We start from the raw sequence: 26,777 nt of genomic DNA, 5'->3' as shown, positions 1-26,777 counted from the left end.
TGCTCCCCAAATGCTAGAGAAATTATGGATTCCTGCTCTCCTTTCTAAAAAGCAACAGCACAGATGACATACTGCTGTACTGAGTAGTGTAGCTACGAATCCAGCTCTGGGGTGAGATGAACACTTACTAGAAAGCAGAACTGTAAGATTTTGCTCCCCAAAATAGCAGAGAAATGAGGGATTCCTGCTCTCCTGTCTAAGAAGCAGCAGCATGGAGGACATTATACTGCAGTACTGAGCAGCGTAGCTACAATTCCAGCTCTGGGATGAGATGAACACTTACTAGAAAGCAGAACTGTGTCTCTGCTCCCTAAAATACCAGAGAAATGAGGGATTCCTGCTCTCCTGTTTAAGAAGCTAGAGCACAGAGGACATTATACAGCAATACTGAGCAGTGTAGTTATGAATCCAGCTCTGGGGTGAGATGAACACTTACTAGAAAGCAGTATTGTCTTTGACTTTGCTCCTCAAATGCCAGAGAAATGAGGGATTCCTGCTCTCCTGACTAAGAAGCAGCAGCACAGAGGACATTATACAGCAGTACTGAGCAGTGCAGCTATGACTCCAGTTCTAGGGTGAGTTGAATACTTACTAAATTTAATTCTTACTAGAAAGCAACACTGACTCTGCTCCCCAAAATACAAGAGAAATTCCTGCTCTCCTGTCTAAGAAGCAACAGCGCAATATACTGCAGTATTGAGCAGTGTAGCTATGATTCCAGCTCTGGGATGAGATGAACACTTACTAGAAAGCAGCACTGTGTCTCTGCTCCCTAAAATATCAGCGAAATGTTGGATTCCTGCTCTCCTGTCTAAGAAGTAGCAGCACAGAGGACAATATACAGCAGTATCAAGCAGTGTAGCTATAAATCCAGCTCTAGGGTGAGATGAACACTTACTAGAAAGCAGCACTATCTTTGACTCTCCATAGACATCAATAAGCAGCTGTAATCGAATAACCAAGACGTTTTTTAACCACCCCCCTCCAAGTAAGTGAGGAGCTCAAATAGCTGAACGGAGGAGACAAAGGGGCTCATAAGTGGAGAAAGAAGCTTATATCTCCAAAAAGAGATATTAAACTTTCAGTTCTGATTTATGCAATATTTGTTGTAATGACAGTGACTAATTAAGTCATCACCAACAGACTGAAAACTGAGCAAAACCTCAAAGTTTATCCAAGGAGACCAAAATGATAAAATTAGAGGGGGAAGTGATTTTTCTTCCCAAATTAACTATTAATTTCTGTATATTATCCAATTAAATTAGAATTTACCCACCCAGAGGAGGATACATGTGAACGCAGGGTTTCATCCTTCATAAATAAACTTTCTGCCTTAAGGGTTGTTCACCTTTTGGGACGATTATTAATTTATTTTTACTTAAATGCATGTATTTTGTGCCCAAAATCATTTTTGCAATAGGGTTTCAGTAAAGACGTAGCATCCTTTTGCTTTTACAGGCTCAGTTTCCATGCACTCTCAAGTTTGATCTGGTCTGTGGTCATAAATTGGCCAAGAAAAGATCAGAAAAAGACTGATACAAGTGAAAATCTCTCCTGTTCGACATAAGCTCACTGACTGATTCCCAGTTAACTCTTTTTGCAGCGAGTAATAGATAAGGCAACAAAGAAAAAACAGTGAGAAGTTCAGAAAAAGACTGATCCAAGTGAAAAACTGTTAGACCATCAGAACGCGCTCACTGATGGATTCTCAGTTAACTCATTGTGTTTTTCAGCCAGTAATAAATAATCTCACTGTTTTTTCCTCTGTTGTATTATTTATTACTTGCTGAAAAACACAATGAGTTAACTGAGAATCCATCAGTGAGCTCGTTCTGATGGTCTAACAGTTTTTCACTTGTATCAGTCTTTTTCTGAACTTCTCACTGTTTTTTCCTCTGCTGTAAGTTCAGAAAAAGACAGATACAAGTGAATATCTCTCCTGTTCATCAGGATGAGCTCACTTAGGCTGCTTTCACACCTCCAGTTTTTCCTGTGCGGCACAATCCGGCACTTTGGAGTAAAAACGCAACCGGGTTTTTTTGCTGCCGGTTGCGTTTTTCCTGCATAGACTTTAATTAGTGCCGCATTGTGCCGCATGGGCTTGCGTCCCGTCCGGTTTTTGCAGCATGCGGCAGATTTAGCCAATGCGGCGGCTGGATGGAACGTTGCCTGGCACGTTTTTTTGTGCAGCAAAAAAAACTGCATCACGCCGCATCCAGCCGATGCGGCGCATTTTTTTGATGCATGGCTATGGACGCCGGATACGGCGCGATGGGGCAAAAACCGCATCCGGCCGCCGCATGCGGTTTTTGACACTGCGCATGCTCAGTAGCATGCCGCAAGCGGCAAAAAGCGGACGGGCTGCTATTAAAAAAAACTTATGCAAAGGATGCAGCTTTTTCGCCGCATCCGTTGCATAGGTTTTAGAGCCGGACTGGCCGGCTCTGCACCTACAGGAGGTGTGAAAGCAGCCTTACTGATTCTCCGTGAACTCATTCTGCAGCCAGTAATCGATAATGCGACACAGGAAAAACAGTGAGAAGTTCAGAGAAAGACAGATACAAGTGAATATATCTCCTGTTCATCAGAATGAGCTCACTGACTGATTCTCAGTTAACTCATTCTGCAGCCAGTAAACAATAATGAAAACACAGGAAAAACAGTGAGAAGTTCAGAGACAGATACAAATGAATATATCTCCTGTTCATCAGAATGAGTTAACTCATTCTGCAGCCAGTAATAGACTATGCAACAAAGTAAAAACAGTGAACAGTTCAGAAAAAAAAAGACTGATACAAGTGAAAACGTCTCCTGTTAGTTAACTGGGAATCAGTCAGTGAGCTCGTTCTAACAGGAGAGATTTCCACTTGTATCAGTCTTTTTCTCTGAACTTCTCACTGTTTTTCCTGTGTTGCATTATTTATTACTGGCTGCAAAAAGAGTTAACTGGGGATCAGACAGTGAGCTCGTTCTGTCTCTGTTTGCGGCCAGTAATCGATAATGCAACACAGGAAAAACAGTGAGAAGTTCAGAAAAAGACAGATACAAGTGAATATCTCTCCTGTTCATCAGAATGAGCTCACTGACTGATTCTCAGTTAACTCATTCTGCAGCCAGTAAACAATAATGAAAACAAAGGAAAAACAGTGAGAAGTTCAGAGAAAAAGAGTGATACAAGTGAAAGTCTCTTGTTAGACAGAACAAGCTCACTGACTGATCCCCAGTCCACTCTTTTTGCAGCCAGTAATAGATAATGCAATGGAGGAAAAACACTGATACAAGTGGAAACTTCTCCTGTTAGACCATCAGAACGCGCTCACTGATGGATCCTCAGTTAACTCATTCTGCATCCAATAATCAATAATGCAACACAGAGGCAAAACGGTGCAAAATTGTTAATGCAAGCCAATTGCAAAAATGATTTTTTAGCCCAAAATACATTAAGTTTAGAAAAGAAAATTGCTCCAAAAAGTAGACAGCTCCTTTAAGAATCATGCACATAGAACGTTGGCGATGGGTGAGGAGTCAGGTGGTGCCCGCTGTGCCGACATGTAAGTGGGTGATTACAGCACAGTACATAAGTGTTGTACAAGCTTCGTTATGAATTGCTTTTGTTTCCTGCGGATGATCCTGCTAGGTTTCCAATCCGTTACTTTTAATTCTACCAAGACATGCATTTTAATTAAGAAACAAAGAGCAGACTTGAGGCTTCTTGCTGTACTCGCGGTAATTGGGAATGCATTTGTGGCTTGCGAGCCGACGTATAAAAAAAAAACCCTCTCCAAAGCTTAGAAAACACTTGGGAACATTTGTCGTGTCTTGTACACCCACTCAAACCGTCTGATAATGTCCCTGCTTAAACTTACTGACGTGTTCAGGTAGTCAATCCTCCTCTTCACTGCGCGGCACAGACAGCCCCGAGCAAAACTTCTCAGCAGACATTACGGGGAATTTCTTAAAGAAGTTTTCCGACCATACAAAGTCCATAAAGTTCTGTATTATGTAAGGACATCTTGTAGAATCTTTCCGTGTGTTGTCCCTCCATTGCTCCTCCTGGGAATGTGACGTCCCCTGTTGGTCCCCAATGTACAGTGTATGGACAATCAAATACATTAATTTTTCTATTTAATGCAAATATTTCCAGGAGGAGTAACAGAGGAGTGGTGTAACCTGAATTGTATACAATTTTGTCAGGTTCAATACAAATATATTACTTTATAGTAATATATTGAAATTCAGTGAGACTGCACAATAAAACTAATCATCAATCAACACATTTAGGATGACAGGGCTGGTATAGAATCATGAACACCGCATGAAGGGTCCCTGTAACAATTAAAGGGGTTTCCTCAAGTTCTATCTTCAATAGTGCACCGCTTTTGTCTTTTGGCTCCTCAGGGGCGGGGAGGGGGCGGAGCTCCTGATGATTGATAGTACAGATCAGTGGCACGACTGAGCTGCTGTTCCAAACTTGTCTCTTATGCCTCCTTGGGGAAAGGGGGAGCTCCTGCTTGATTGACAGTACAGACCAGGGCACGGCTGAGCTGCTGTCCGAAATTTAAGTCTCTTAAGCTTCCTTGGGGGCGGGGAGAGGCAGAGCTCCTCATGATTGACAGTACAGATCAATGGCGCTGCTGTTCCAAACTTGTCTCTTATGCCTCTGAGGAAGGGAAGAGCTCCTGCTTGATTGACCGTACAAGTCGGTGGCATGGCTGAATCACTGTTCCAAACTTAAGTCTTCCAAGCCTCCTCGGGGGCAGGGAGGGGGTGGAGCTCTTTATTATTGACAGTACATATCAGTGGCACGGCTGACCAGATGTCCCAAACTGTGCACTCTCCCACGGTGCAAGCAGAATCAGTGGAATAAAGGACAACGAAGACAAATAGACTTGGCTCGACAGGACATATCAGAGGCATGGATGAACCGCTGTCCCAAACTTAAGTCTCTTACGTCTCCTTGGGGCGGAGCTGCTGACTGACAGTACAGGCAAGTCAGTGGCATTGGCTGACCTGAGGTCTCAAACTTTTGTCTCTTATGCCTCCTTGGGGAAAGGGGGAGCATCTGCTTGATTGACAGGACAGACCAGTGGCAAGACTGATCTGCTGTCCCAAATTTAAGTCTCGTAAGCTTCCTTGGGGGCGGGGAGGGGCGGAGCTCCTGCTAATTGACAGTACAGACCGGTGGCACGGCTGAGCTGCTGTCCCAAACGTTTGTCTCATACCTCCTTGAGGAAGGGGAGAGCTCCTGCTTGATTGACCATACAAGAAAGTGGCACAACTGAACCACCGTTTCAAACTTTTCTTTCAAGCCTCCTTGGGGGTGGGGAGGGGCAGAGCTCCTGATGATTGACAGAACAGATCAGTGGAATGGCTGACCTGATGTCCCAAACTGTGTATTCTCCCACGGTGAAAGCAGGATCAGTGGAGTAAAGGACAACTAAGACAAATGGACCCGGCTCGACAGTACAGACCAGTAGCATGGATGCGCCGCTGTCCAACCCTTAAGTCTCATATGCCTCCTTGGGGGCGAAGCTGCTGCTGATTGACAGTACAGACCAGTGGCTCGGCTGAGCCGATGTTCCAAACGTATGTCTCTTAAGCCTCCTTCTGGCAGAGCTTTTCATGATAGACAGAACAGACCAACAGCAAGGCTGATCTGATGTCCCAAATTTAAGTCTCTTAAGCCTCCTTGGGGGTGGGGAGGGGCAGAAGCTCTGATGATGACAGCACAGCTCAGTGGCACAACTGAAATCGCTGTCCCAAACTGTGCACTCTCCCGCGATGCAAGCAGATTCAGCGGAGCGCAGGATATCGAAGATGAATTTCCCCAGCTTCAAAGCAGCGCTTACAAGCTTTATAGCCAAGAGCTTGCGAGCGCTGTCCTCCTTGCCTAGGAAAGAGGCCACTGTGTTTGATTTTTTTTTTTAATTAAGAGAAAATTGCAAAAGTTGCTTTTTTCTCTTTTACAATGTATCATTTTAAGAAGAAACAAGCCCTTTAACTTCCTTTCTCTTCTCACTATTCCACTTCCCTGAGCAGCAGTTTGTGCTCCAGAGCTGTGCTTCTTAGGCCAAGTTCCAAGAGTGTGGATTTCATATTTTTTTGGTTTTTTAATGCTGCAGACTTTGAGCGTTTCTGCACTAATTAGCCCATTTCAGTTACTTACATTTAGAACGTACTCGATTCTATTGTGCACTTTCAGTTGTGATCTGTGTCTCTGGCTTTGTGCACACAGTGCGCTTTTATATCGCCGTCACAAAACTGCATGCAACTCCTGACGCCAGCAAAGGCCATGTGTTGTGCACGGTTTTTCCTTGCAGATCTGCTGCAGAAAATAATTTGCACAATGTCAATTCTTTTAATATTTTTGCATGGGTTTGTCACCACTGAAAGCAATAAAAATGCAAAAAAATGCACATTTCTGTGCTGCGTTTTTTCCTGCCAAGAGGTGTAGAAATTTCTGCAACACAACATGTGCACACAGCATTAGGCTATGTTCACATTTCCGTTGTTTTGCTTCCGTCAGGTCTGTCGTTGCGACGCAATGATGGATCCGTCGTTTTTGAGATGTCAACTGACAACGGATGTGTTAGGCTAGGTTCACAATTCCGTTACAATTGTATCAGTCACAAGCCGCGGCTCTGGTAAATAACGGAATCCGTTTGGCGGATACCGCTGTTCCCCATAGACTTGTATTAGTGGCGGATTGCGACTGATGACCTTGCGTTACATCCGCTGTGCCGCGGTCAGTCGTTTTTGGACTGACCGCCGGGCGGAAACAACGCAGAATGTAACTTTTTTTGGGTCGTTAAAATTAACGCACCGCGCAGGAATACATCATACTCAGTCACGCTTGTAAGGTTTGTCTATGGTGCTGGATTCCGTCGTAATCCGTCTTACGACGGAATCTAGCGCTGGATTCCGTCATGCTTTACTGAGCATGCCCAGCATGTTTGGCACACCCACTGGGCTGTCCCAAACACAAGTGGATCATCACTGATCCGTCAAAAAACGGACGCACAGCGGATGTAACGGACGCGACGGATCAATTTTTTCACGGGATTCCTGTGAAAAAAAATCTTGTGAAAAACACATCCGTTGCGTCAGTTGACATCTAAAAAATGAAGAATCCGTCGCTGACGGATTTAAAACAACGGAAATGTGAACCTAGCCTTATTTCACAGGATTCTGTTCACCGGAAAAAAAACGATTTGTCGCGTCCGTTACATCTGTCGTGATCCGTTTGTGTTTGGGATAGCCTAATGGGGGTGCCAAACATATTGGGCATCCTCCGTAAAGCATGACGGAATCCAGCACCATAGGACATACATTATAGCTTGTGACGGACGGCGACGGACACCTGCGGAGTGTGTTTCTTTGCCGCTCCAAAAAACGTTACATGCAGCATTACTCCCGCCTGTCAGTCAGTAAAGGACTGATCCGTCACGTGGCGGATGCAACGCAGGGCCATCAGTCGCTAATAGAAGTTTATGGGGAAAAACGGATTCCTGCAACATATATTACAGGATACCGTAATTCCTCAAGGCGACGGAAGCAAAACAACGGAAGTGTGAACATAACATTATCGTTCGGTCCAGTTTTAAAACAAAAAACAAAAACTTTTTTTGATAAACGTACGCATTTTTACTCCGTTTCCCCAGCAATAGCACAAATCTGCTGAATTTTCAGTCAAAAAGGAAAATCCATAAATAAAATTTAAAAATTGATTGCAATAAAAAAAAAACAGATATGCTGAGAAGTTTGAAAAAAAATGCACTGCAGGTCAACTTTTGCAATGTAACAAAAAAAAAAAAAACAAAAACACAACAAAAGCACATAGTGCACGACATTTACAGAAACTGGAACTATAATAAGCTGCATGCAAATATGCAAAAATAAAGAAAAAAAAAAAATAAAAATTGGAAAAAAAAAAAGCATCATATACCCCACCTGCCTTCTTTTTCCTGGCCGCATCATTTATTGTATATTTTCTTCCTATTTGTCCCATGATTTGCAGAGATATTTCTGCATAGATTTTCCCTTTCTGCAATACCTGGTGTATTTTCTCCGCGGCCGTCCGGACCGTGTGTGAAGATAATTATGATCATATTGACTCGGTGGCTTCTTGGCGCTATTCACACAGGACTGGAGAACATCCAGATTACTTTGTGATATTTAACAGCAAATGATATAAACATGTTACATTATTACAGGATCGACCCGAGCAACATTCTACCTATAGATCAATGGAGAAGGTTTCACCGTATTACACCGCCATTGATTGCGGAGGAGACGGACCTGGTGTATTAAATGGGATTGCGAGGAGGAGAAATGATCTGTATAATATCAGGGCTTCGCGTGACTGATGGAGCTTTAGAAAATTGTGTATTGAAAAATCTTGATTAAAAGAAATGGATATTCTTCACACGGCTCTAATAGAATATCTAAGAAACAAGACAGACTGGACTGACCAGCGCTGATGAGAAGAGACTGAGGACGACGGATATTCATGTCCTACATTGCAAAAACATTTCATTTTTTTTTTCTATTTTTCATGGAAGGTTGGTGGAAAGAGTGGTCTGATGACGGGAGGAGGTTGTCCTGAGCGTTGGCCGTAGATGATCCAGACTACATAGAAGATACTGAGGACAACCTGAACATCCAGTGTTCTCATCATCTTCTATGTAGTCTGGATCATATACCCCAACACTTAGAACATTGGTTATTCAGGTTGTCCTGAGCGTTGGGGTATATGATCCAGACTACATAGAAGATACTGAGAACATTGGTTATTCAGGTTGTCCTATGTAGTCTGGATCATATACCCCAACGCTCAGGACAACCTGAATAACCAATGTTCTGAATGTCTACTTAGTAGTTTGGATCATCTACGGCCGACGCTCAGGGAAACCTGAGCATCCAGTGTTCTCATCATCTTCTATGTAGTCTGGATCAAATACCCAAACACTTAGGACAACCTGAATAACCAATGTTCTCAGTATCTTCTTTGTAGTCTTTATCATCTACGGCCAACGCTCAGGACAACCTGAATAACCAATGTTCTGAATGTCTACTTTGTAGTTTGGATCATCTACGGCCGACGCTCAGGGGAACCTGAACATCCAGTGTTATCATCTTCTATGTAGTCTGGATCATATACCCCAACACTTAGAAGATACTGAGAACATTGGTTATTCAGGTTGTCCTATGTAGTCTGGATCATATACCCCAACGCTCAGGACAACCTAAATAACCAATGTTCTGAATGTCTACTTTGTAGTTTGGATCATATACGGCCGACGCTCAGGGAAACCTGAACATCCAGTGTTCTCATCATCTTCTATGTAGTCTGGATCATATACCCCAACACTTAGGACAACCTGAATAACCAATGTTCTCAGTATCTTCTAAGTGTTGGGGTATATGATCCAGACTACATAGAAGATGATGTGAATACTGGATGTTCAGGTTGTCCTGAGTGTTGAGGTATATGATCCAGACTACATTGAAGATGATGAGAACACTGGATGCTCAGGTTTCCCCGAGCGTCGGCCGTAGATGATCCAAACTACAAAGTAGACATTCAGAACATTGGTTATTCAGGTTGTCCTGAGCGTTGGGGTATATGATCCAGACTACATAGAAGATACTGAGAACATTGGTTATTCAGGTTGTCCTAAGTGTTGGGGTATATGATCCAGACTACATTGAAGATGATGAGAACACTGGATGTTCAGGTTGTCCTGAGTGTTGAGGTATATGATCCAGACTACATTGAAGATGATGAGAACACTGGATGTTCAGGTTTCCCTGAGCATGGACCACAGATGATCCAGACTAAATAGAAGATATTAGGGACATTAGATATTCAGGTTGTCCTGAGCGGTGACCATATATGATCAAGACTACATAGAAGATCGAGAGAACAGTGGATATTCAGGTTGTCCTGAGCGTTGACTGTATATGATCCAGACTACATAGAAGTTACTGAGAACACTGGATATTCAGGTCCTGAGTGTTGGCCGTAAATCATCCAGACTACATAGAAGATACTGAGAACACTGGATATTCAGGTCCTGAGTGTTGGCCGTAAATCATCCAGACTACATAGAAGATACTGAAGATATTGAGTGCTGTATATGATCCAGACCAGGTTTCCCAAATTTCAGTCCTCAGGGCCCCCACTAGATCACATTTTCTTGATTCCCTTATTATTGCCCCGGTGATGGAATATGAAGATAAAACAGAAGTTGCTACATTTTCTCTTGCCTGTGCAATACTCGGAGAATCCTGTAAACGTGACCGGTTGGTGGCCCAGAGGACTAGTGTTCGCGAAACCCTGGTCTAAAGGTGATGGCTGACCTCTTTCGTCACCAGAGCTCCGGACAAGTTTACGAACCTTGATACTTTGTTTCTTTGTTCCTTCGACATTTCTCCGGCTCAGATCTTCTAGAGCGGGAGAGAAACTTTCTCCAAAGCTCAGAAATAAGCGACGCAGTCAACATTAGACATAAGTGTCATTACACACACAAACAGCACAATTGTAATCATCAGATGTCCCTGTGCCGTATTGTTATCCGGTGACAGCCACAAATATGGTTATAACAACTGTCAATCAAGGCCGGTAACAATCCCGAAATGGCTTCTCATTGTCTGTTAATGATTCTCTATCCATTACAGCTGGGCGAGTAAAGATTCTTAATATTCTTTAGAGCAATCAAGACCCGCTACGTTCACCCCCCGTGCGCAGATTCTGGGCTAAAGAGCCACATAATTAGTTACATTGTGGCACTGTTCCCACAAGGCAGATCCGAGAGATACTTCAATTCATCAATAATGTGCAAAATAACACTAAATATAATAATATGCTACTACGTACACCGCTACGTGCGCAAAAACGGTTCTAAACACTCCTATTCTCAATGGGGGATGGAAATATGGCAGAACGATGACAGGATCTGCGCAAATTATTTGCACATGTCCAAGAATATAGAATATGCAAATTCGACCCTGCTTAATGTGATTATCTTGTATCGGCAAATGCATAAAAAAAAAAATATAAAAAAAAATAAAACTTTTTTGGGCAGTCTTCGTTGCACCGTAAAGAGCAAGAGCCTTTAAGATCCATAAAGTTTTGCGGAACAAGCATTTATTTAAATGGTAGTCCAGTGGGCGGTCTCACAGTATTCACTATGTAAGAGTAAATAGAAATAGCAGTCAATCACCAAGTAAGACCGCCCACTGGACTCCAAAGTGTAAAATGAGCTGGGATTCTCTGGGTACCAATCCTTAGACCCCCCCAATGCCCCAATGTTTGATCTTTGGCCTCTTGGATAAAAAAATTAAAGGGCTGCAGTACCCCTGTGGTGCACCTATGTGATCGTCAGCATACATCCACTGAAATGAAACAGTAAAGGTTCATGTCCAATCAAAGCAAGGAGAGATCTTTTAGAAAAATCCATAATTTAAGGTGTACCTGTACAAACTCATGGTCTTACTGCGCTCAGCTTTCACAAAGCGTTTTGGCACAAATCGCAAAAAAGGTTGTTTTTTTTAATGAGTAGGGGCTCAATTTTCAGCATCTGACAGCACTATAGGTGCAGGAACTTATTTTCTCAGCCTTTCTAACACTGTACCGACCATTCTCCAGCATTAACCAAATTCTCACTACTCCCTTATGCCTGTATGCAGTTTGATGGACAGAAAAGCAGGAGTAAAGAGACACGCACATCTACACTCGATGCAGGCAGGCCAGCAGACACCGCCCCCTCTCCAATTCCTACAGGCAGGCATGCCAGCATGCCCCATCCCCACTTCCTACAGGCACGTCCCCACTTCCTACAGGCACATCACACTTCCTGCAGGCACATTCCCCACTTCCTGCAGGCACATCCCCCACTTCCTGCAGGCACATCCCCCACTTCCTGCAGGCACATCCCCCACTTCCTGCAGGCACATCCCCCACTTCCTGCAGGCACATCCCCCACTTCCTGCAGGCACATCCCCCACTTCCTGCAGGCACATCCCCCACTTCCTGCAGGCACATTCCCACTTCCTGCAGGCACATTCCCACTTCCTGCAGGCACATTCCCCACTTCCCGCAGGCACATTCCCCACTTCCCGCAGGCACATTCCCCACTTCCCGCAGGCACATTCCCCACTTCCCGCAGGCACATTCCCACTTCCTGCAGGCACATTCCCACTTCCTGCAGGCACATCCCCCACTTCCTGCAGGCACATCCCCACTTCCTGCAGGCACATCCCCACTTCCTGCAGGCCCATCCCCCACTTCCTGCAGGCACATCCCCACTTCCTGCAGGCCCATCCCCCACTTCCTGCAGGCACATCCCCACTTCCTGCAGGCACATCCTGCAGGCACTTCCCACTCCCTGCAGGCACGTCCCCACTTCCTGCAGGCACATCCCCACTTCCTGCAGGCACATCCTGCAGGCACGTCCCTACTTCCTGTAGACAGACCTAAAGCCTTGTCCCACTCCCTGCATCCCCACCCCAGTCCCTGCAGGTACGTCCCACTCTCTGCACCCCCACCCCACTAACTGCACCCCCACGCTACTTCCCTCGATACAGCTTTGCTGCTAGAGACTGCATTTGATGGGAAAGTTAGATAGAAGAGACTCCTAATGGCCGACAATTTAGAAACTATTGACCCATCTCAGAAAAACCTTCCAAAGTGATCTGCAGATTGTCCATTTATCACGTTTAACATTTGACATCAAGTTCTCGGAATCTATGACAACCATTTAATTTTTAAATGTATATTACAAAAAAAATAAAATAATGCTTTTTTAATATATAAAATGTATAATTCTGTGACGATCCTCGCGGCGATACGGTTTCTTTCTCTATAGAGCCAGTAATAGAGGGTTGGGCTGCGGGATCCATTACCTGCACAGCGCTCTGATGGGATCCTCCGCGGTGATCGACAGACGCGGGCACATAATTGCAGTAACACCGGACAGATGTCAGCCATTTACAGGCAGCCAGAGGCCGGCTCGTGGGTCACCTGATGGCCACGTTTTGCGGAGTTTGCATTTACTTTCTGCAGAAACTATGCCACAAATCTCAGACTGAATTGTGAGGAATCAGCGAGAAGCGGCCGCTCCTTCCTTCCCTGCCTTTATGCCCCCGGGGTCGTGATTTGGAACAAATGGACACTCGTAACCCGGGTGCACATCTGGATTCCTAATTAAATTCATGGCACATTTGCTTTTAAGTGGAACGAGGACGGAGCCAAAATATAAGTGAGGAAAGGACAAGGAGAAAGCGCCAATTAGGGGGAAAACGCAGTGACGAGCCGACCGGCTCACCGAGAGAGGAGCAATGCTAGATACAAACCCATAACAGAATGGAATAGTATACAAACTGCTATGAGGTTTACCATTTTACAAAGGGGTTCTGCAGCAGCTGGGGCAAGATATTATATACTTTTCTTTTCCCATTCACTAATGCATCTAAATCTTCTGCAATCTCATAGAGCTTCTGCAGCAGTTGTGCTGAGCATTCATCTCCAGCACGTTTCACATTTTATTCTGACGCATTCCATGCAGGATCCACCGCTCACCTCCTCCTCCTATACAATGACTAACACCTCTATATACAGTAGATAACAGGATCCACCACTGCCAATAGGTGATGTCACAGCTCCCCTCCTCCTCCTATACAATGACTATCCTCTATATACAGTAGATAACAGGATCCACCACTGCCAATAGGTGATGTCACAGCTCACCTCCTCCTCCTCCTATACAATGACTATCCTCTATATACAGTAGATACCAGGATCCACCACTGCCAATAGGTGATGTCACAGCTCCCCTCCTCTTCAATGACTAACCTCTATATACAGTAGATAACAGGATCCACCACTGCCAATTGGTGATGTCACAGCTCACCTCCTCCTCCTATACAATGACTATCCTCTATATACAGTAGATAACAGGATCCACCACTGCCAATAGGTGATGTCACAGCTCACCTCCTCCTCTTCAATGACTAACCTCTATATACAGTAGATAACAGGATCCATCACTCACAATAGGTGATGTCACAGGTCAGCTCCCCCTACACAATGACTAACACCTTTATATACATTAGTTAACACAGGATCCACCACTCACAATAGGTGATGTCACAACTCACCACCTCCTCCTATACAATGACTGTTATCACATCTGTCAGAGAAATTATAAAATTTATAAGACCTCTCTGGATAGAGGTCATATCCGACCCTACATTAAACATATGGGATTAATTAGTATTGGGGATGACAGAGGGAGAGCTGACACCTCAAACTCCATTGATTTAGGACCTCCTGGTGTGGACAGGTAATTGTACCAGTTCAGACAGAGTATGGGATATGCGTATAGAGTTAAGTGTCACTTCTGTTACCTCAATAGATAACTCTGTTGATTTTCAATTATTCAATATTGAATATTCAGGTTTGTATTGATACAATATTTATAGGAGGCACATCTTCAGCATCGCAATCCCAAGGGGAAGAACAGACCTATTTTTTCATAATTGTGAGTCCTGCCTATGCACTCCAAATAAAAATCAGTGAGCTAGATCATCATTCCATGTTTCATATTGATAGAAAGGTAAAATCGTGATTAGAAACATGACTGATATCTCCTGCTGGGGAACTCCAGGGACAAATATTAAATATGGGGATCTCAATGTTCAGGATACTGAAGAAGCCAGATTCCATAACCAGCCCTGTTACAACTGGAGGGGAGAAATGTGGGTGCAACTTGTGTTAATAAAAGCAAATGCCAAATTATGATCATTGTTCAATGCCAGGAAGATACATTGTGCAGGATTGTTCCAAGTTTCCTTGTAGTTCTTTCCTCCATAAATATGAGCAATTTCAGTGACACAGGATTAGTAATTTTTTTTTCGTTAGTCCTTTATTTTATGCAATTGTATATTCTGTATTGTTTTGCCCCCTTTGTAAGATTTTTAATTTTTATAAACACTGCCTTCTTTTCAGATTAAATATACAAAATTAAATCGCTTCAATTCTCTTGCTCTATAAACCATATTCCTGAAGCCATATGCTACCTGTAACGGGTGAACAATTGTCTGTATAAGTGATTGGAGGTGGCAGCTACTATTTTTTATTTTGCGGGGTTGGCAGTGGCTATAGTAAGATACATTCTAATTGCAAAAAAAAAAAAAAAAAATGTATAATAAATATATTCTATATATTATTAATAATAATATATAAATAATATATAAATAATTATAAATATATAAATAATAATATATACATAATATATAAATAATATAAATATAATATAAATATATAAATTATAAATTATTATAAATATATATAAATAATATATAAATATATAAATAATAATATATAAATAATATATAAATAATATAAATATATAAATAATTATAAATTATAATAAATATATAAATAATAATATATAAATAATTATAAATATATAAATAATATATAAATATATAAATATAAATATATAAATAATAATATATAAATAATAATAATGTATATATACACACACATACATATACACACACATATACATTCTATAATATATATATGCATGCGCGTACACACACACATATACATACACACCTTGGTAGGTCACTGCCAATACCCCACACAAAAAAAACCCCACTACCTGTCACCTCCAATCACTTATGCAGGCCAGTTGGACACCAATGGCAGGCAGTGTATGGCTTTGGGAATGCAGTTTATAGAGCAAGAGGAATAAAGCTATTAAATTTTATAACATTTTCTATAGCATATTTTATATGCTATATAAATCACGGAGAGCTCTCCAATAACTGGCCTAGTAGTGGAAACAGCCAAAACCTCATTCCTTAATAGATCTTAATAGATCTACTGGACATAGATCTATTGTGTAATTGACCTAACAATTGGGGGATTTTTAATACAGAATATGGAAAAAATGCATTTATTATAAATCTGGATTGAAACAATTGATCAATTTCTGATAACGAAGTATCTTTAATACAGAGCTTCTGCAGCAGGTGGGTATATGATTGTCTATGATATATGCTCGGAATATACACATTTACATGTTACATCTTCATTATACCATTGTAATGAAGGCATAGCAGCAGCTGCAGCGTTTCTGGGTACATAGTGCGATCATTAATCCCCCAGTACAGTGAAAATAGGAATATATAATTCAGAAGGCCGCGATGCATGTAAAGCCAGGATGTGTTGTAATAAGAGCGTCTGACGCGGCTTCTCAGGTCCTGTCTATACCGTGAGTGACGGCCATTTAGTGATACAAGTGCGTCTCCTCTCACCTCGACGGGGAATCTTCTGCCATTGATGCTGTGCTCGGAGCCCGCTGATGCATTGCTTTGACCCCAGTGGAATTCCACTTTCTCTGCCTTAAACCTGCCCGGCAGCCCTGCACCGCTGATGTAATAATCATCCTTCAGGAGAATGGCAACTGCAGAGGAAAAACGAGAAGGAAGAGAAAACCTTGTCAGAATCCGCACGCCATACAACAGTATTAACACATTGCTCTTTGTGAGAAATAGAATGAAAATATGGCGCATGATCGCGTATGTACGCGGCACGGGGCGATCCGGTGTGACGGTCCTATGGGTCATCCGGTGTGACGGTCCTATGGGTCATCCGGTGTGACGGTCCTATGGGTCATCCGGTGTGACGGTCCTATGAGATCATGGATCATTGCCTGGATCGACTGCTTGTCTTATATTAGTAACACTTCCTATTCTCCTTATCTTTTCTCGTCTTAAACCGGCATCAATCATTTTATGAGGCTCCCGAATGGAGTAAAAGTGGAAATCTCAGTCAGGACATGGGCCGCGAAATTCGTAAAAGTGACACCGGCCTTACAGGAGCATAGACCATAGTCAATCTGATCAGACAAAACGAGGGTCCACTACTCTAAGGAGATTGCCTATCTCGTGTATAGCTATATACCATTACTTTACGTTGACCTTCGAAAGGTCTTCTGACTTAAAAGTTCTGTAGGAAATCAGATTGACTCAATAACTGTGTGTAGAATAACAGAGGCTATAATTACGTGTTCACGTAAGGACTCTACAGTCTAATTAGAAGAGGAGTTTTGAGATGTTCAAAAAGTTGACCAACCATCGGAATCATTACAAAACGTAAAAAAATCCACCATGGTTATTCTTCGATTCCCCACAACTCTAAATGGAGTCAATCAATCAGCGGCCTCAGCTGTGAAGCTTGTAGCGGAGGTCAGTGACTTTCTACTACGGTCACGTGAATGATATATGGGCCTTTAGGAATTACATAGCAGCTGAGGATGTAACTGGGAGTAGTGGTTTGTTAGAGGTTAAAGCGCATCAATCACCAGGATTTTCCTATATAGGCACTATCAGGCTGATTCTATATATGCAGTGCTATACTGGCACTATCAGGCTGAGTCTATACATACAGTGCTATACTGGCACTATCAGGCTGAGTCTATACATACAGTGCTATACTGGCACTATCAGGCTGAGTCTATACATACAGTGCTATAGTGGCACTATCAGGCTGATTCTATACATACAGTGCTATACTGGCACTATCAGGCTGAGTCTATACATACAGTGCTATAGTGGCACTATCAGGCTGATTCTATACATACAGTGCTATACTGGCACTATCAGGCTGATTCTATACATACAGTGCTATACAGGCACTATCAGGCTGATTCTATACATACAGTGCTATACTGGCACTATCAGGCTGATTCTATACATACAGTGCTATACTGGCACTATCAGGCTGATTCTATACATTCAGTGCTATACTGGCACTATCAGGCTGAGTCTATACATACAGTGCTATAGTGGCACTATCAGGTTGATTCTATACATACAGTGCTATACTGGCACTATCAGGCTGATTCTATACATACAGTGCTATACTGGCACTATCAGGTTGATTCTATACATACAGTGCTATACTGGCGCTAACAGGCTGATTCTATACATACAGTGCTATACTGGCACTATCAGGCTGATTCTCTACATACAGGGCTATACTGGCACTATCGGGCTGATTCTATACATACAGTGCTATACTGGCACTATCAGGCTGATTCTATACATACAGTGCTATAGTGGCACTATCAGGCTGATTCTATACATACAGTGCTATACTGGCACTATCAGGCTGATTCTATACATACAGTGCTATACTGGCACTATCAGGCTGATTCTATACATACAGTACTATACTGGCACTATCAGGTTGATTCTATACATACAGTGCTATACTGGCGCTAACAGGCTGATTCTATACATACAGTGCTATACTGGCACTATCAGGCTGATTCTCTACATACAGGGCTATACTGGCACTATCGGGCTGATTCTATACATACAGTGCTATACTGGCACTATCAGGCTGATTCTATACATACAGTGCTATAGTGGCACTATCAGGCTGATTCTATACATACAGTGCTATACTGGCGCTAACAGGCTGATTCTATACATACAGTGCTATACTGGCACTATCAGGCTGATTCTCTACATACAGGGCTATACTGGCACTATCGGGCTGATTCTATACATACAGTGCTATACTGGCACTATCAGGCTGATTCTATACATACAGTGCTATAGTGGCACTATCAGGCTGATTCTATACATACAGTGCTATACTGGCACTATCAGGCTGATTCTATACATACAGTGCTATACTGGCACTATCAGGCTGATTCTATACATACAGTACTATACTGGCACTATCAGGCTGATTCTATACATACAGGGCTATACTGGCGCTACCAGGCTGACTCTATACATACAGTGCTATACTGGCGCTATCAGGCTGATTCTATACATACAGTGCTATACTGGCGCTATCAGGCTATTCTATACATACAGGGCTATACTGGCACTACCAGGCTGATTCTCTACATACAGGGCTATACTGGCACTATCAGGCTGATTCTATACATACAGTGCTATACTGGCACTATCAGGCTGATTCTATACATTCAGTGCTATACTGGCACTATCAGGCTGAGTCTATACATACAGTGCTATAGTGGCACTATCAGGCTGATTCTATACATACAGTGCTATACTGGCGCTATCAGGCTATTCTATACATACAGTGCTATACTGGCACTACCAGGCTGATTCTCTACATACAGGGCTATACTGGCACTATCAGGCTGATTCTATACATACAGTGCTATACTGGCACTATCAGGCTGATTCTATACATACAGTACTATACTGGCACTATCAGGCTGATTCTATACATACAGGGCTATACTGGCGCTACCAGGCTGACTCTATACATACAGTGCTATACTGGCGCTATCAGGCTATTCTATACATACAGGGCTATACTGGCACTACCAGGCTGATTCTCTACATACAGGGCTATACTGGCACTATCAGGCTGATTCTATACATACAGTGCTATACTGGCACTATCAGGCTGATTCTATACATACAGTGCTATACTGGCACTATCAGGCTGATTCTATACAGACCTTTAGTGGTCAGCTCGGATGTATAGATTTTGAAACACAAGCAAGTAAAGTTCATAAAATGAGCAGCTTCTTGAATGGCAGAAGCTGATAGCTGGGGTGGATATTCTTAGTTATCCCCTCCTTCTGTTATTTATGGTAAGTATATTATAGAATCAATTTACTTTGTGACTAGAAGGACCTGTGCTGATGTTGTACCCATGTGACCAGAAGGGGCGGGGCCTCAGCCAACAGAAAACTAATGTTGCTTCCTGGTATCAGCTATGTTGGCTGAGGTCTCGTCCCTTCTGGTCACATGGGTATGACATCAGCACAGGTCCTTCTAGTCACTTAGTAAATCAATTCTACAATAGAATTAGCATAAATAACAGGAGGAAGGGGATAATTATGAAAACCCTTGATTGTCAGCTGCTGTCATTCAAGAAGCTGCTCATTTGACAAACTTTACTTGCTTGTGTTTCAAAACCTATACATCCGAGCTGACCACTACAGGCATGTATAGAATCAGCATGATAGTGCCAGTATAGCACTGGCTTTAGGTTATATAGGAAAATCCTGGTGGTTGGTGCACTTTAAACACCTTCTGTTGGGAAACGTTTGAAAATCTTGGACAAATTTCTTTAATGACTTTTTGTAAAAGCAGTTAGCTTGAGACTCTCAAGAACAACCATTAATGGTACCAGGAAAGAAAAAAAAAAAATCTTTATGTTTAGTAAATAAACAAAAAATAAAGTAAAACAAACAAAAAAAACTATGAAACTTAATCTGTTCCTCTCTATTGGATAAATCTAAAAACAAGAGAATGAGACTTTTTTTTTCTCATTTTTCTGTGCATTTCTTTTTTCCCATGTGCTTACACATGAGCCTCCTCCATCCAACTCTCCAGTGTCTAGCTGCAGCAGGAGCCTCTCCCCTCCGTTCTATCTGCAGTAGAACAAAAAGAGTGTTTCAAACAATGGAGAAATTGGAACCGGAGCTGAAAATAGAGGAGATAAAAAAAAAAAGGAAAAAAATGTAACCCCATACTACCTGGAAGAGGTCTACGAGACTTGCAAAAAAGCCTGCAGACTAGAAAACATCCTTCAAGTTTAAAGTGTCTCTCCAAAGTGAACAATAAGAGTTTATCGACCAATATAAGACAGCTATTGTGATGTGCGTGGATGAAGTATGATGGAAGCAAAATCACATGTTGGACAGACAGGAGAAGACAAAAAAAGAAAAAAATGTATGGAAAAAAAAAAGAAGAGCAGGTGGAGGAGTAGGATAAGTGAAAGCTGTAGAAGCTTCTCTACTTCGCCGTCGTCTGTGATTGACGCTTTTAAAGCCTCTGCTTTGTATGACTGATGTATTGAAATGCATAATAAGCTCTATGCGCCCCACGCAGTTTTTATTCTTACCAACATCAGGTTAATAGAAGACAGCCATGTATCTGAGCTATAGGTATAAAACACTTTCTTGATCAATGGTGGAGCGAGACACTGCAGAGCATCCCAGGACGGACGCTCACTGATCAGCCGATCAATAATATTCTGATATTTCGCTTTGAATCCTGTGATTGTTCTCACAATCATCACTGAGCAAAACTTGTTTCAAAACAAAAAGGTCAATCTACAATCCCTGCGGACCGGGCAAGCGAGCCCGAAGCGGACCGGGCAAGAGAGCCCGAGGCGGACCGGGCAAGCCAGCCCGAGGCGGACCGGGCAAGCCAGCCCGAGGCGGACCGGGCAAGCCAGCCCGAGGCGGACCGGGCAAGCCAGCCCGAGGCGGACCGGGCAAGCGAGCCCGAGGCGGACCGGGCAAGCGAGCCCGAGGCGGACCGGGCAAGCGAGCCCGAGGCGGACCGGGCAAGCGAGCCCGAGGCGGACCGGGCAAGCCAGCCCGAGGCGGACCGGGCAAGCCAGCCCGAGGCGGACCGGGCAAGCGAGCCCGAGGCGGACCGGGCAAGCGAGCCCGAGGCGGACCGGGCAAGCGAGCCCGAGGCGGACCGAGCAAGAGAGCCCGAGGCGGACCGAGCAAGAGAGCCCGAGGCGGACCGAGCAAGAGAGCCCGAGGCAGACAGAGCAATAGAGCCCGAGGCAGACAGAGCAAGAGAGCCCGAGGCAGACAGAGCAAGAGAGCCCGAGGCAGACAGAGCAAGAGTAAGAGCGCAAATGAGTGCAAGTCAGAGTGAGACAGAGCTCACAACACAGAGAGCAAGCCTCAGGTAGAGACAAAGAGTAAGCGAGCCAGACAGAGTGATTGCAAGTCAGAGTGAATGAGAGAGAAAGCTTCAGAATGAAAGATAAGAGTAAGCTAGAGTCTTCAAAGAATTAAAATTAAGAGTGTAAGCGAGCAGGGCACAGTCAGCGAGGTGAGCAGAGTAATCAAGCACAAATGAGAGTGAGTGAGAGTGAATGAGAGAGCAAGAAACACAAAGCAAAAGCTTCAGAGAGACACAGAGTAATCTAGAGCCATCAAAGAATTAAAATTGACAATAAGCGAGCCAGAGCCACACAGAATAAGCGAGCCAGAGCCACACAGAATAAGCGAGCCAGAGCTACACAGAATAAGCGAGCCAGAGCCACACAAAATAATCGAGCCAGAGCCACACAGAAGAAGCGAGCCACAACCACACAAAATAAGCGAGCCACAGCCACCAAAATAAGCAAGCCACAGGCACACAAAATAAGCGAGCCAGAGCCACACAGAATAAGCGAGCCAGAGCCACACAGAATAAGCGAGCCAGAGCCACACAGAATAAGCGAGCCAGAGCCACACAGAATAAGTGAGCCACAGCCACACAAAATAAGCGAGCCACAACCACACAAAATAAGCGAGCCACAGCCACCAAAATAAGCAAGCCACAGGCACACAAAATAAGCGAGCCACAGCCACACAGAATAAGCGAGCCACAGCCACACAGAATAAGTGAGCGCAAATGAGAGTGAGCGCAGGTCAGATTGAATAAGACAGAGCAAACTTTTTTTTTTTGCTATCAGATGACCTTTAAACCCTATAAAATCTATAGGGCGCTGTAGAAAAATTCTCTGCATTCAGCGCTATTACCTGTAGGTTGTGCATATAACCTCCCTGCAAATTATCAGTTTAATCTTGCATCCTAATGTGGAATTATTGCAGGACCTAATACTTTATGTATTTGCCAACAGATGATCATGGAATAAGAAAGAAGGAAAAAAAAATTGAACCTGATGAAAATATTCCTCTCCATAAATATAATTTACATGCAGGTTGCGCTCCTAACAAATAACTTTACATTTATTACATCCAGACCTTAAATATATTTTATAACAGATCAATAGGGGACAATAACCCCGCAGTCAGATTTGCTTTAATATTCATTGTAGGTTCAGCACCGAGCTCTTTAAAACGATCATCCATAAATGTAATTTTTGCGCTTTCCTCCTTCCCAATCAGCGGCTCCCCCATAATTACAAGATCCGCTATATTTGGCTTCTTGTTTAGCTCGGTGAGATACCGCCTTGGAAAAAGCTAAAAATCGGAATCAATTTTTTACAGTTAAGTTTTCCATAAAATAGTGAAATTCCAAATCATTTAACATCTGACAATCCAACAATCCCAAACCTTATGATATTATATCTAGAAGAGAGAACCTCCCGAAATTAGATTTGGGTAGATTAGTTTCATTCTTTCGGCAAATTTGGTCAAGATTGAAAAATTCCTCAATTACAGTGAAAAGTCATTTCATGTTACTTTAAAGTCTCTCCGGAATATTAAAGAATATTGAAATAAAAAAAGGTGACGGACGGGGTTAAATAGTCAAATACATTATACTCTATTGTCCATAGGGTTATTCCGGCACTATGGCCATTGTTGTGTTGGACGGAGAGACCGGTGTTGCCCAAAAAGTATTGATTTAGGTCAATCACTGGTCTTAAAAGCTGGAAGGAGAAGGTGGAAAAACATGAAATACTGTAAAAAAAATATCCAAAAAGCTGCAGCGGGGACACACGTCCTAATCCTTTAACTGTCCAAGTCAGTATAATGTATTTTATCAATTTTAACCCCTTATCAATTTTCAAAAGAATTTGCTAGGGATTGTGCAAATCGGCCCCCCAAAAATTGGAATCTGCCAGGATCTAAAATTTTTAATTTTTTTTTAATGAACTCAAGTCTCACTTAAAATTGCATTTTTAATATTTCTCCACAATATTTCCTTCCATCTAAATCTGTTCAGGAAACTGGAGCTGTAGAATCATTTCCACCAACGCTTCATGGAAGATTCGGAAAGGTTTCTTTAAAATTGTGTAAAAAAAAAAACCCCCAAAAAAAATCGCAACTTTCCAAACAAATTCATTGACTAATTTATAGATCTAACTTCTCCTCAATATGGATTGGAAAAAGGAAGGCAAGGAAAGAGGCAAACTGCCGAGACTCCCCCTTACCCCAGGATCAAAGGGTTAAACTATGGGTCTGTTACGGTTCCCTAATTTGACAACCAGATCAGTGTTTTAGATTTATGGTCTTAAAAAGGAGTCAAATGGATGAATTTCCTCCCTCCTGAGAACTAAGCTTGTACTTTCACACATCAAATTACTGTAAAATAAGCTCTGTGCAGATCTTTAAAGAGGATCCACCACCAGGATTTTCATATATAAACTAAAGCCAGTGCTATACTGGCACTATCATGCTGATTCTATACATACCTTTAGTTGTGAGATCGGATGTATAGTTTCTGAAATACAGGCAAGTAAAGTTTGTGAAATGCACTGTTATTTGATTGATAGGTGCTGCAGAATATCAAATAGGTGTGGCGGGTTTTACTAGTTATTCTCGCCCTTGTCTGCTGCCTGTCCTTCCTCCACATCATAACAGAGAAAAAAGGAGGAAGGACAGACAGGGGTGGGAATAACTAGCGAAACCCAAACCACCTATTAAATATTCTGTAGCACATATCAATCAAGTAACAGTGCATTTCACAACATATACTTGCCTGTATTTCAGGAAGTATACATCCGATCTCATAACTAAAGGTATGTATACAATCAGCCTGATAGCGCCGGTATAGCACCGGCTTTAGTTCATATATGAAAATCCTGGTGGTTGGTCCTCTTTAAGCCAGTAAGAAAATTTGGAAGATTTCAGCTTTTAACTGTAATAGACTTTAAAAAGTGATGAGCGTGCACTACCATGCTCGAATGCTCTGTACTGGTAACTAGTGATGAGCGGGCACTACCATGCTCGGATGCTCTGTACTGGTAACTAGTGATGAGCGGGCACTACCATGCTCGGGTGCTCAGTACTGGTAACTAGTGATGAATGAGCACTACCATGCTCGGGTGCTCAGTACTGGTAACTAGTGATGAGCGGGCACTACCATGCTCGGGTGCTCAGTACTGGTATCTAGTGATGAGCGGGCACTACCATGCTCGGGTGCTCTGTACTCGTAACTAGTGATGAGTGGGCACTACCATGCTCGGGTGCTCAGTACTGGTAACTAGTGATGAGCGGGCACTACCATGCTCGGGTGCTCAGTACTGGTAACTAGTGATGAGCGGGCACTACCATGCTCGGGTGCTCAGTACTGGTAACTAGTGAAGAGCGGGCACTACCGTACTCGTAACTAGTGATGAGCGTGCACTACCATGCTCGGATGCTCTGTACTGGTAACTAGTGATGAGCGGGCATTACCATGCTCAGGTGCTCGGTACTCGTAACTAGTGATGAGCGGGCACTACCATGCTCAGGTGCTCAGTACTCGTAACTAGTGATGAACGGGCTCTACCATGCTCGGGTGCTCAGTACTCGTAACTAGTGATGAACGGGCTCTACCATGCTCAGGTGCTCAGTACTGGTAACTAGTGATGAGCGGGCACTACCATACTCAGGTGCTCAGTACTCGTAACTAGTGATGAGCGGGCGCTACCATGCTCAGGTGCTCAGTACTCGTAACTAGTGATGAACGGGCACTACCATGCTCAGGTGCTCAGTACTGGTAACTAGTGATGAGCGGGCACTACCATGCTCAGGTGCTCAGTACTCGTAACTAGTGATGAGCGGGCACTACCATGCTCGGGTGCTCAGTACTCGTAACTAGTGATGAGCGGGCACTACCATGCTTGGGTGCTCAGTACTCGTAACTAGTGATGAGCGGGCACTACCATGCTCAGGTGCTCAGTACTCGTAACTAGTGATGAGCAGGCACTACCATGCTCAGGTGCTCAGTACTCGTAACTAGTGATGAACGGGCACTACCATGCTCAGGTGCTCAGTACTCGTAATTAGTGATGAGCGGGCACTACCATGCTCAGGTGCTCAGTACTCGTAATTAGTGATGAGCGGGCACTACCATGCTCAGGTGCTCTGTACTCGTAACTAGTGATGAGCGAGCACTACCATGCTCAGGTGCTCTGTACTCGTAACTAGTGATGAGCGGGCACTACCATGCTCGGGTGTTCAGTACTGGTAACTAGTGATGAGCGGGCACTACCATGCTCAGGTGCTCAGTACTGGTAACTAGTGATGAGCGGGCACTACCATGCTCAGGTGCTCAGTACTGGTAACTAGTGATGAGCGGGCACTACCATGCTCGGGTGCTCAGTACTGGTAACTAGTGATGAGCGGGCACTACCATGCTCAGGTGCTCTGTACTCGTAACTAGTGATGAGCGGGCACTACCATGCTCAGGTGCTCTGTACTCGTAACTAGTGATGAGCGGGCACTACCATGATCGGGTGCTTGATACTCGTAACGAGCAGTTGGATGATTGGATGTGTGCGACTCAAGTACCTGAGTATAATGGCAGTCAACAGGGAACAAGATCATATTTCAGGAAGATTTCCCACATAAAAATGCTTGACTTAACATTACATTACATCGCTTGTTACGAGTACTGAGCACCCGAGCATGGTAGTGCTCGCTCATCACTAGTTACCAGTACAGAGCACCCGAGCATGGTAGTGCCCGCTCATCACTAGTTACGAGTACTGAGCACCCGAGCATGGTAGTGCCCGCTCATCACTAGTTACCAGTACAGAGCACCTGAGCATGGTAGTGCTCGCACATCACTAGTTACCAGTACTGAGCACCCGAGCATGGTAGTGCCCGCTCATCACTAGTTACCAGTACTGAGCACCCGAGCATGGTAGTGCCCGCTCATCACTAGTTACCAGTACTGAGCACCCGAGCATGGTAGTGCCCGCTCTTCACTAGTGAGGAGTACAGAGCAATTGAGAATGGCAGTGCCCGCTCATCAATGTAGATGAACACTAGATCATCAGTGGTCTAATATCAAGG

The 26,777-nt window shown here is 43.4% G+C and overlaps 1 protein-coding gene across 1 annotated transcript in view; it reads right to left on the bottom strand.

Moving 5' to 3' along the window:
* The window catches only part of PTPRG (protein tyrosine phosphatase receptor type G), a 687,996-nt gene that overhangs the window by 347,373 nt on the left and 313,846 nt on the right, over positions 1-26,777 (bottom strand). The window contains exon 4 of the mRNA XM_075321067.1: positions 16,330-16,478. Coding sequence (XP_075177182.1) covers positions 16,330-16,478 — 149 coding nt within the window. The remainder of the gene's footprint in view (positions 1-16,329; positions 16,479-26,777) is intronic.

This window comes from Anomaloglossus baeobatrachus, chromosome 8 (assembly GCF_048569485.1).
Source record: "Anomaloglossus baeobatrachus isolate aAnoBae1 chromosome 8, aAnoBae1.hap1, whole genome shotgun sequence".
NCBI classification, from domain to species: Eukaryota; Metazoa; Chordata; class Amphibia; order Anura; family Aromobatidae; genus Anomaloglossus; species Anomaloglossus baeobatrachus.
Note: the sequence above shows the minus strand (reverse complement) of the source record. Positions and strands in the feature narration are given on the sequence as shown.